Below are 10,419 nucleotides of genomic sequence, written 5' to 3' on the forward strand. Positions count from 1 at the left end.
CTTTCTGTGCAGGATCTCCAAAGTCGCACCTTGTCACCACGCACGTACACGGAAGTTTTCATCCCAGGTTGGGTTTCAATGCACAATTTAGGGAGGAAAAAAATTGAAAAGGTCCAGCTCAGGTGATAGCAAAAACTTAATAATAATTTATGAGATGGTATAAATCAGTGTGGCAGATATTAGTGATATTTGTGTGTGGGTGTATATATGAATGCAGAGAATTCAAAGAAGCATGCATTGTGGCTATGGATATGCGAGTATGTGTGTGTACACGTTCACATACAGACACAAAAACTATATGCTAAAACAAATACAACCCTAACAGTATGCTCATTGCAGCTTAGCTCACACAATTGTCTATAGGTACTAGCTCCTTTATGGTGAAGTAGAAATCAGTGGGTGGCAAGAGGCCTTTAACAGGAGCCATTGGATCTAGTCTTGCTGTGAGGAGACACGCAGGGCCACCTTTCCCAGAGCACTGTGTTTCAGGAAGGACCAGGACTGTCCTGCCTGAGGAGCAGAGCAGCAGAGGTTGGTGTGATGACCCTCAGGGCCTCGTGCCGGGGAAGGGGGAGGAGGGAGAGATCGGAGGGGATTTGCTGTGACTCCTGCGTTCCCTTCGTTGCCTGACTGCGTCCTATGCCGTTTCTCTCCGTCTAGCGCAGACAAGGCGATTCCGCGCGCTTGTTTACTAATAGGTTCTGGACGCAGCGAATCACGGGGTGTCCGGGCTGGGGAGTGGGCTCTGGGGGGTGCACTGGGGTCTCCCAGGAGGATGTGAAGCCCCCTGGCTGGCAGGCTCCCCGCCTGGAGTAACTTTGGGCCGCCCGCCCCTGGCTTGAAAGTCTCTCTCTCGCCGCCTTCATTGTGCGCCCCGGCGTTGTCTGTTCCAGATGATCACACGCAGGGGACGGGGGACGCTCAGCTCACCAAGTCCGGCTCGTCTCACTCACTAGGGTCCGGGCGAGCCCCAAGCGCCTTTGACCAATCCAAAGCGATTATGCAAGACGGCGGACCAATCAGCTCCACCAGCTCATGAATATTCATAGGCTTGGCTGAGTCAAAGCTTTTAGGCGAGTTTGTGTAGATCTACGGCATCATGCTTAGACTTTTCAAAGAGACAAACTCCATTTTCTTATGAATGGAAAGTGAAAAGCCCTGTTCCGCTTAAATTGGGTTCTTTCCTGTCCTGAGAAACACAACAGACCCCCAAAAGGCAGGCTGAAGAGAGAACCCACACACAGACCAAGCGACAAGAAATGACCATGACTACCATGCCAGAGAGTCTTAATAGCCCTGTCTCAGGGAAGGCTGTCTTTATGGAGTTTGGGCCACCCAGCCAGCAAATGTCTCCTTCTCCCATGTCCCACGGACACTATTCCATGCACTGTTTACACTCAGCTGGCCACTCTCAGCCTGACAGCTCGTACAGCACAGCTTCGTCCTTCTCCAGACCGCTGGGCTACCCCTATGTCAACTCGGTCAGCAGCCACTCGTCTAACCCCTACATCAGTTCAGTGCAATCCTACCCCAACAGCTCCAGCCTGACTCAGACCCGGTTAGAGGAGACAGGTAGGTGCACTTGGCTTTGGGGAGGGGGGAGGGGGGAGGGAGGGGGGGAGGGAGGTTGCTTGTATCAAAATATATCTATAAAAATAAAATAAAAATAATTAGTCAGAAAAGGCTGAAGCTCAGCGAGGATCAGCACACAGAGCACACAATGCCCGGCTGGAAAAAAATCAACCCAGATGTGCACGTATTAGTCTTCGTAATTATTTATTGCGTAGCGCTATAAACAATGTATGCAATTATGGGTAATTAAACCTAAACTGCAGCCTGTAAAAATAGCAAACTTTCTCTGGGAAGGAGCCTGGACTGCCACAATCGCCTGGAGCCTTTGTTAGCTCGACTTGTTCTTCACTTTTCTTTTCTTCCTTCTCATTATTGTTATTGTTGATGCTGCTTCTCTTGTTACTCCTATTTATTGTGCATCGTTTGTGGTTGTAGGGGCCGACTCGGAGAAAAGCACTGTAGTAGAAGGAGGGGAAGTTCGCTTTAATGGGAAAGGGAAAAAAATCCGCAAGCCCCGGACTATTTATTCCAGTTTGCAGTTGCAGGCTCTGAACAGGAGATTCCAGCAAACGCAGTACCTGGCTCTGCCCGAGAGAGCCGAGCTCGCAGCCTCGCTGGGACTTACCCAGACACAGGTACAGAGCCGCCGCTCCGTCCTACCCTCCACACAGCCCGCCTCATCGCTTTGCTTTTTCCTCTCTCCCCCCTTCTCTCTCCCTCGCACCGAGTGGCCCTGCCCTGCACCGCGCGCCGCCTTAGCCCGGCTTGTGGAAAGCTTGTCCCAGGATCTGTCCGGGGGCTTTGGGGCCACGCGTGGCCGGACTGCTGGAGCAATAGAGCTAATCACTCAGCCTTCCACACCCCAAATCTACCAGCATCGCCCTCCTCTTCCTCCCGGCCAGCCTTCGGGCCGGGTTTATTTGTGTATTCACTGTAAGTGCTTCGCCACAGCGTTTCTAAATTGATCCTCCCGGCATTTTTGAAAGGGGAGACGCGAAGTTTCCCACAGCGGAGGGTAGGTTTTGCCAGCTGTGGGCGCCTGGCCGTTTGGGGTCGGCTCAGTGTTACCTCTCTCGGCTAGTTTGGAGCAACAACAATAAAGCAAAGTTGCCTGCTCCGGGAGAAGAGATCGAACAAAACAAAATACGGTTTCACCCGCCCCGCTAGCAAAGGCAGGGGGAAGGAAACCCTGGAAATGAGCCTGCTTGGGATGAACAGCTCGCCCGGAGACTACAGGGAGCGGGGGGCCTGAGTTCATTTCCAAAAGGGACGATTTGTTTATTGATTGCATTACTGTTTCAAGCCCGTGCTTAAACTGTAACTCCAATGTATGTTTCTGCCCACGCGCACCCATTTTCTGGGAGGGGAAAGGGGGAAATGGGCTCTGCTAACCCCTAAATCTTTGCTTTGATAGCAAAATGCCGTGAGATTGCGAAAGGATTTCCTGCTGTAAAGGCAGTTTGGTTGGAAATTTCAAAGCCTGATCCCGGCTGTCCTAGTCCTTTGGCCAGTATTAGGGGTTTATTTGTATCAAACTTCTCGCACTGAGATTAGGAGTCAGGGCGAGCTAAGAACTTTCCATTATTCGGCAATAGAGGCGCTGGCTAGTCTCTGTTCTGGGCACACTGTCTCCAGACTTTTACACAAAGCCCTATGAACAATCCCGTCTCCCTCTGCCCTTCTTCCCATTCAGTAATGGCTTCATTGTATTCCAGGTGAAGATCTGGTTCCAGAACAAGCGATCTAAATTCAAGAAGCTAATGAAGCAGGGAGGGGCAGCTTTGGAAAGCAGCGCTCTGGCGAATGGCAGGGCGCTCTCGGCCAGTTCGCCCCCAGTCCCCCCAGTGTGGAACACCACCTCGTCATCGGGTAAGACCTCTACGGGGACCCCGGGCACTTACATACCCAGCTACACATCGTGGTACCCTTCAGCCCACCAAGAAGCTATGCAGCAACCTCAGCTGATGTGATTACAAACCAGTTTCCCCATTTCAAGCACTATCGGTCCAGAAAAATAAATAAGCCCAATCAATAAACAGAGGGAAAAAAGAGAGGGGGAAATAAAAAGAACAAACAATCGGGAAAGAGGTCTCTTGCCCACAGAGCCATTAACACTGCACTATAGCGTGGTGCAGACAAGCACAGATGTGATGCGGGGCTGGTTCCCAACTGCTGACAGCTGACAGAGCAGCCATTAGCTCAACCGGAGAACAGCCTGGGAGCAGAGAGAAAATCCGACCCTCGGCTTTGTGGGACAATCAGAAAAATATGTTTGTAGAGGAAAAAAGCTCTCCTCTGTCCTGTCTGTCTGTCTGTGTCTAGCCTGATGAAATGTAGGTCATTTATTTACTACCCCACTCCTCTTTAACGGCAATGCGAAAACAACCTGTACTATAGCCAGATATTTTTTCTTTGCATTTGCCTGTACCATTCACGACTCGTCTGTGTACATTTTTATTGTTGTTGTTAAAGGGAGAGATGGGGATTTAATTTATTGACTTAAATTACCACTGTAAGAGTGCTAGAAACACACGGACTATCTGGTTTGCAAAGGGCACTGTTTCAACGCACAGTTTACTTTAAACAAAACAGAACAAAAACAGCAAAAAGAAGGATGTGATTTTTAACTTTTACAATAACTTTTATACTTTGCTGGTGTGGAGAGGTTTGTTCCGAGTGGTCTGCATTTTTCACATCTCTAGAGTTATTTAGCAAAGAAAATAATACACATTATTTAATGGAAGTGGAATCATGGCAGCTGTTGATCGCTTTACGTAATGTGAAGAGAGGGAAAGGAAGGCAATAGTTCCCTATACTCAGCAGTTGGAAAGAGATGGCAGGGAAGAAGAGATGCCAATTGGCTCTAACGTGACACAATTCAGCTTTAAACGAAATCTCGAGGCTTTACCACAGAATGCCAATCTGAAGTCTACATGCGCTACTGAAGTGCAGGATCTGATCGCTGTACATATTTTATTCTTAATTATTATTATTATTATTGTTCTGTAAACACGTTGCACAAATTTAGCCTTTTTTCCGTTCCGTTTTGTGTGGCTGTAAAACATGATGCTTTGTGACCTGAGATCTTGACATTTGACTTGTGAAGTTCGGAAGATGTGATAAACTGAGATCAGTCGTGGTTAGTGTTCTATATGTCAAAGTTTAGTTTTATATTGAGAATGTTAACTTATTGCTTTGTATCTGGGGGAAAACACAAATCTTTGTACATAAGTTATAAAGTTTCTTTGAGACAGTAAAATTATGGTTTGGAAAAAGAGCCTCTGCATGCGTGCTGTTTTCTCACGTGCGGCGCTTGTAGCAGACTCAAGAGCACCGGGGATGGGAACCCTGCAATCCGATCTGAAGGGACATTGACAGACACTGTCAGCTGGGGTTTCACACTCTTTCCTCAGCAAGGGAAAGTGCAAGCCTCTTTCAAGCCTGGGAATTAGGCCTTGGCTAAGGGACCTGCGGCCTCTTCTATATATCTGAGCGTCGTGGAGACCAACCCACGTGGGAGACTTTCCAGAGAGAAAGATTTTAACCGGGCAAATAAATCAAGAGGTCTCATTGACAGATCTCTATCGGCATCTAAATAAGGGGCTCGGTGTGTTCCACACATGGGGTGTGTGTGTGCAAATATACATATGATATGATATAAGTGATATATATGTAAGATCCCAGCGGGCATTTCACACAGGCAATATTAAGAATATCCTGCCTTCCGATTTCAAAGCGATCCTGTCTGTGGGAGATGATACAGACAACTCACACCGTGCAAACTCCTTTGGGTTTTATCTTCCCTTCATTGCAACTCGCCCACAGTCACTGGTTGCTTGTTGTTGTTTTGATGGGGAGAAAATAGACCTCGAGAGCGCAGTGGGGAATGTTACTCACATCAGCTTTGGCTACGTGTTTAGTCCCAATTCTCCGGCCCGGAGCTCCTCTTTAACTCATTTCTGCCGCCCTCTTGCCCCATCGTCCCCCTGTCTCTGTTTTGATGCATCCTTTGTCCTGTTCATTGCAAACGGAGGTGCTCCCGGCTTCCTCTTTTTGCCTCTCTTGGATTGGGCGCAGTCTTTTCCCCTAGGCTGAATGGGGGAGGAAGCTATGATGTGTTTGAAGTGAATGGTTAGAAGAAGAAGCAGGTGCTGCAGGAAAAGGCCGCGGTTTGGAGGAAAGAAAGTTAAAGTGGAGCTCAGGTTAAAAAAAAGGAGGGCTGACAAGTTCAAAGGGGCCTGGGCTGGGTGCTGGGGTCTGAGCGAGCACCTTGAGTGGCAGCCCCCTCTGGGCTTTAAAAGGAGGCTAACATGCTCCCTGCTCTCTAACCACACAAGGTGCGTTTACACCAGACGTCAAAAGCGGAGCGCCGGCATGGCAGAGGGCGAGCTGCGCCCGAAGCCAGCCGGTGTCCCAAGCGGCCTGGGGCCCAGGGCTTTGCTTTCGCCTTTCACGGGACCGACACGTTGTAAAGCGAGGCTGGGAGCGCCAGGACATCAGCTGGTACGGAGAGTTCCAGCTCTAGGACCCGGTGCCTCCCTTCAGGGCCAAGCTAGGGGCTGCCGGGGGGTGGCGTGGGAGCCGCCTCTGCCGGCTAGAAGGAAGAAGGGCTGAGCAGGGGAGAAAGGGAAATATTCCCCGTAGTCCCCCGGTGTGGGAGTGGGCGCGGGAGGCTGGATCGTTTGTTCAAGCGGGTGCCATAGTTTTGGGTGCCCTGGTACTAAAGCGGGGGGCAGGCCTAGCTTTGAAGACCCCAAGCAGAGTTTATCCAGCGGCAAATTATGCACCACAGGCTTTGCAGGCTCCGAAAATGTCTCCCGGTGGTAGTGGAGCTGCACTGCGCCTTGCCAGCTTTCCCGTTTTTCTGCGGCGGGGGCAGGTTGATGTGTGTCTGTGGTGGTGGTGGGGACTCCGGTACAAGGATTTGGCAAGTCGTTATTATGCAGAGGAGATTTTCCCTTCCTCCCCATGTTGGATCTGAGCAGTTCTGACACGCAGCTTGTGTGGGCCGTGGAGATTTGCTGTCCCTGAAAACTCACTTGGTCAGGGCAGGAAATGAAGGAGCATGTTTCTGAGCAAGCCGCCAGCAATCACGGGGATGCTCTGAAGGATACAGTTTGCCCTCAAACCCCCCAACCTTAAGCAAAACAATCGCCGCTGGAAATTTGCAAGCTAATAAGGCTATCAAATAGATATAAAATAGGAGAGTCCTGTCACAAATCAACTCAATGGAGATGTGGTGGGAAAGGAGCTCGAGCCCGCTACCTGGTTCTGTAGCTCACAGTAGCTAGGTTTTTTTGCAAAATTTAATTTTCTGACTAAACTAATCTGGCCACTTAAAGAGTTATTAAGACCGATGTTTGGGCTCAGATATACCAACTTATTAAAGCGGCTTTGCAAAGATCAGATGCCCACAGCTGTAATTTTGGTTAAAGCTTTATAAATCAGAGCAGAATCGTCACATGGTAGATTTGATCTGGGAAGTCGCTGCATCTGCTTTGTATTCCGATTGCAATGTGGGGATCTGCATGCAGTTTCCATAGTGGGGGGGAATCCCTCCCGGGAGGTTGTGTGGAGGAAGGTAATGATAAATTGTATCGATTTTGTTGTGACACGCACCCATTTTTCAATTCTTGGTGATGAGTGATCAAATGATGCGGTCATGTCTAATGTACGTTCAAAAGATAAGGCACGGGGTGCAGTTACTGCTAAACACAGGATTGGAGCAGGAGACTAAAGGGGAGAGATAAGGGAGATCCGCTGCATTTTGAGTTCACAGGGAATGAAAGATTCTGCCTGGAGAAACACTGAAGAAACACTCTGTATTTCCTGCAATGCCACCGGCTAAAATGTGAACACGAACAGCCCCTATCTGAATAATAATTGCCTGACTCAGTGGCTACATTATTTACAGATAATAATGCAAATCTCACACGCCCCAGCCTAATGCAGTCAGAGACCAAATGCCTTTGACCGGACAGGAACGGTGTGGTCAAGCATATTGGAACACTTTAAGATATATTAGCTTCTACTAATTCAATAACGTCTTGCTAACCGTTCAAATAGAGAAATTATTAGTTTTCTCTCAACTAGGCGGTCTTGAGTTAGAGTCTATTATAATTGTACATTTGAAAATGTTAATCTCAATAAAGATCTAATTAATTCTGCCTTGTTGCTGACAAGTAGTTCATCAAATATCTGATTCGAAGATTTTCATAATGAGGATATTAATTAAACTATGAATAATCCAAAGGTGTTTATATTGAAACAATACCTCATTACAATGATTAAATACTGATTTCGAATATTATACCTTTACCAATTGTCACCCTACAAACACAACCGTATGGATGGGTCTGTAAATGGCAAAATGCAATTTTGGGACATTTTTTTTCTTGTCGGAAAAAAATGTGGCCCTCATTTTCAAACACTTCTGAACTAGGCTACACACCGCTTAATGATGATCAAAATGACTCTTTTCTGCTAAAAAAGACCCCAAAGTGTGCGTACAGCTGCAAACCCAAGAGGGTCAGCATCATTTCACTGTATTCTCTTCTTGATTACAAGCCGAGCCCATCAAACACAACATAATTACAGTAATTTCAGGTTTATTTATTCTAATGCAGTTTCCCCATCTCTCTGGTAATTATGAGCAATTTTTTCGCCCAGGGAATCTTTTTGCATTAACAAAAGAGATAACGCACTGAAAGCCAAATTTGCTGTGCATTGAGAAAAGGGAAGGAAAAAAAAATAAAATAGGTGCGAGCTGCCATCTCTGCAATTCTCCTATATTGGAGCACTGCAAATTGCTTGCAGGTGTATGGAGCCAGACTGTCAATAGGAAGGGGCTTCCAAATTAGCAAATGCACAATGTCGAAGTAATGAAGACAGACTTAGCAAAACTGCCAAACAACAGATATCTCTTTAATATCTTCTACCAAAAAAATAAGAAAAAACCCTCTGGCGTGTCTTCTAGAACTCCCTGAATGGCTGTTGTACATATGTCAGTCTAATTGCAGAGCAGCGCACAGCCTCTGAATCTAGAAACGTTTTAAAAATCAGAGTCCAAACCAGTTCACATCGGATGTCTCCCCCCACGTGTTAAAAATAAATCCACATTTTGTCCAGATCAAATATCCTTCCACAGTCCGCTGGCTTCCCTGCAGCTCCCTCACAAGTTTCACAGCAGAGAAAAAGTTTGATTTGGCTTTTGGCTACCCCCGATATTTATTAATCCGTGAATAATTTTAACGTTTGCGAAAAATCACAGAAACCAGAAAATACACCCTAAATTCACTAAAACATATCAAAGAGGAAACTGTTCAGCTGAGCACCAACTAGAAGAAGAAACGGTAATCAATAAAACCAGGTTCCTCTTTTGTGCGTGAGGTTTCCCCCTCCTAACAAATTTCCCCACTCTGCATCGCAGCCTCTTTATTAAAACAGGTGGGAGGAAATATCGTATTTGATCGCACAGGTCAGCAGCTTGTGATCATCACACCGCTGCACGTTTGTCTGTAGTTCTGTTATTTCTGATTTTTTCCAAAGCAAACACTGAAATCCAGCAGCCCCGCACACACAGTATATGCTGTACACATCCACCAGAGACCCCTTGAACAGCAACATCTAGATTCCTCTACCGCCCCCCCCCCATTGCACTATGAATCTTAAGGGATCTAGCATCAAGGTTTCTCCCCCCTTTTAATAATCTTGACACAACTGACAAGAAGTTTTGATGGAAGAATTAGTTGGTGCATATATAATCACTCCCCCACCCCCCTACTCCCCGCGCTGGGAACCTTATCGACACAGCGCATCCATCCACCCTTCAGAAAAATGAAACCGTGTTGCCACCCTTACCTTCAGTCTCAATTTCAGTTAATCTGGACACAATTCTGTGCTTTACAACAACTCAAAGGATGGAAGGCGGCATTTTGCTATGAAAGTTACAGGAGAAAGAGAGTGGGAGAGAGAATGGAGAGGAAGAAGAAAAAAAAAAGAAAAAGAAGAAGCCAAGCACAATAATAATATCCCGAGAGTGCAAATGTGGATTGAAATCCCCCAGAGATGAAGATGCCTCGGAGAGCAGAGCCTTTTTTGCAGCTCCGCTCTTGCAGAATATGACTGAAATTTTCTGCTATATAGCCTCTGTCTTTATAGCTGATGAAAAAAATTGCAGATTATTAGCATAAATGTTTACTCTTCATTACGCTGATGACATTGTGCACTCGAGATCTTGGTAATCTTTGGGAAAATTATGAGTAATTTTTAAAAATTTTAAAGCAGCAGCAGTTACCATGCAATTCAGGCTAATTCTGCGTAGGCTCCGAACGGATATAATTATCGAGGAGTCAAGATGTTATGCTAAAAACTATGCATTGATATTCCCATTTATTATGTACATACAACTTTGACAATGTTGATGCTTGAAATAGCAGGAAATTGTCTTGCGCAAAAATTACAGTCCATATTAGGACATGTGAAATTGCGAAGAATTATATAGTAATTGCAGGCTTTCAGATGGGAGAGCCAGAATGCTCAAACTAGTGCAAATGTGGATAAAATTACAGATCAGAGCAAAAATTAGGGAAAAAGGGGGTCTGGGATTTTTCAAGTTGGCTATAGGATTCCGGAAGTGTCTAATGCCACATGATTGCTACAGCTTTAGGGGAGACATTTATGCCTCAAGTAACTCCTTTGCCAGAGATGCTTTAATTCAATTTCTCATGCCTTTTCTCTTAATAGGAGCAAATGAGTAAATTGCCTACCCATGGCAAAATTTCACCAGCCTCTCCCTGCAAATTTGCCAGGGAGATGATTCCCCTGGCTCAGGTTGGATTCCGGGCT

At 46.5% G+C, this 10,419-nt stretch overlaps 1 protein-coding gene across 1 annotated transcript; it reads left to right on the plus strand.

The window, feature by feature from the left end:
• Window positions 1-836: 836 nt before the first annotated feature.
• DLX1 (distal-less homeobox 1) lies at window positions 837-4,818 on the plus strand. Its single transcript, XM_073304745.1, has 3 exons — window positions 837-1,572; window positions 2,008-2,207; window positions 3,288-4,818. Exons 1-3 carry the CDS (start codon window positions 1,260-1,262, stop codon window positions 3,540-3,542), a joined length of 768 nt encoding a protein of 255 aa, XP_073160846.1. The 5' UTR covers window positions 837-1,259; the 3' UTR covers window positions 3,543-4,818.
• Window positions 4,819-10,419: the final 5,601 nt, after the last annotated feature.

Source organism: Lepidochelys kempii, chromosome 11, assembly GCF_965140265.1.
Source record: "Lepidochelys kempii isolate rLepKem1 chromosome 11, rLepKem1.hap2, whole genome shotgun sequence".
NCBI lineage: Eukaryota > Metazoa > Chordata > Testudines > Cheloniidae > Lepidochelys > Lepidochelys kempii.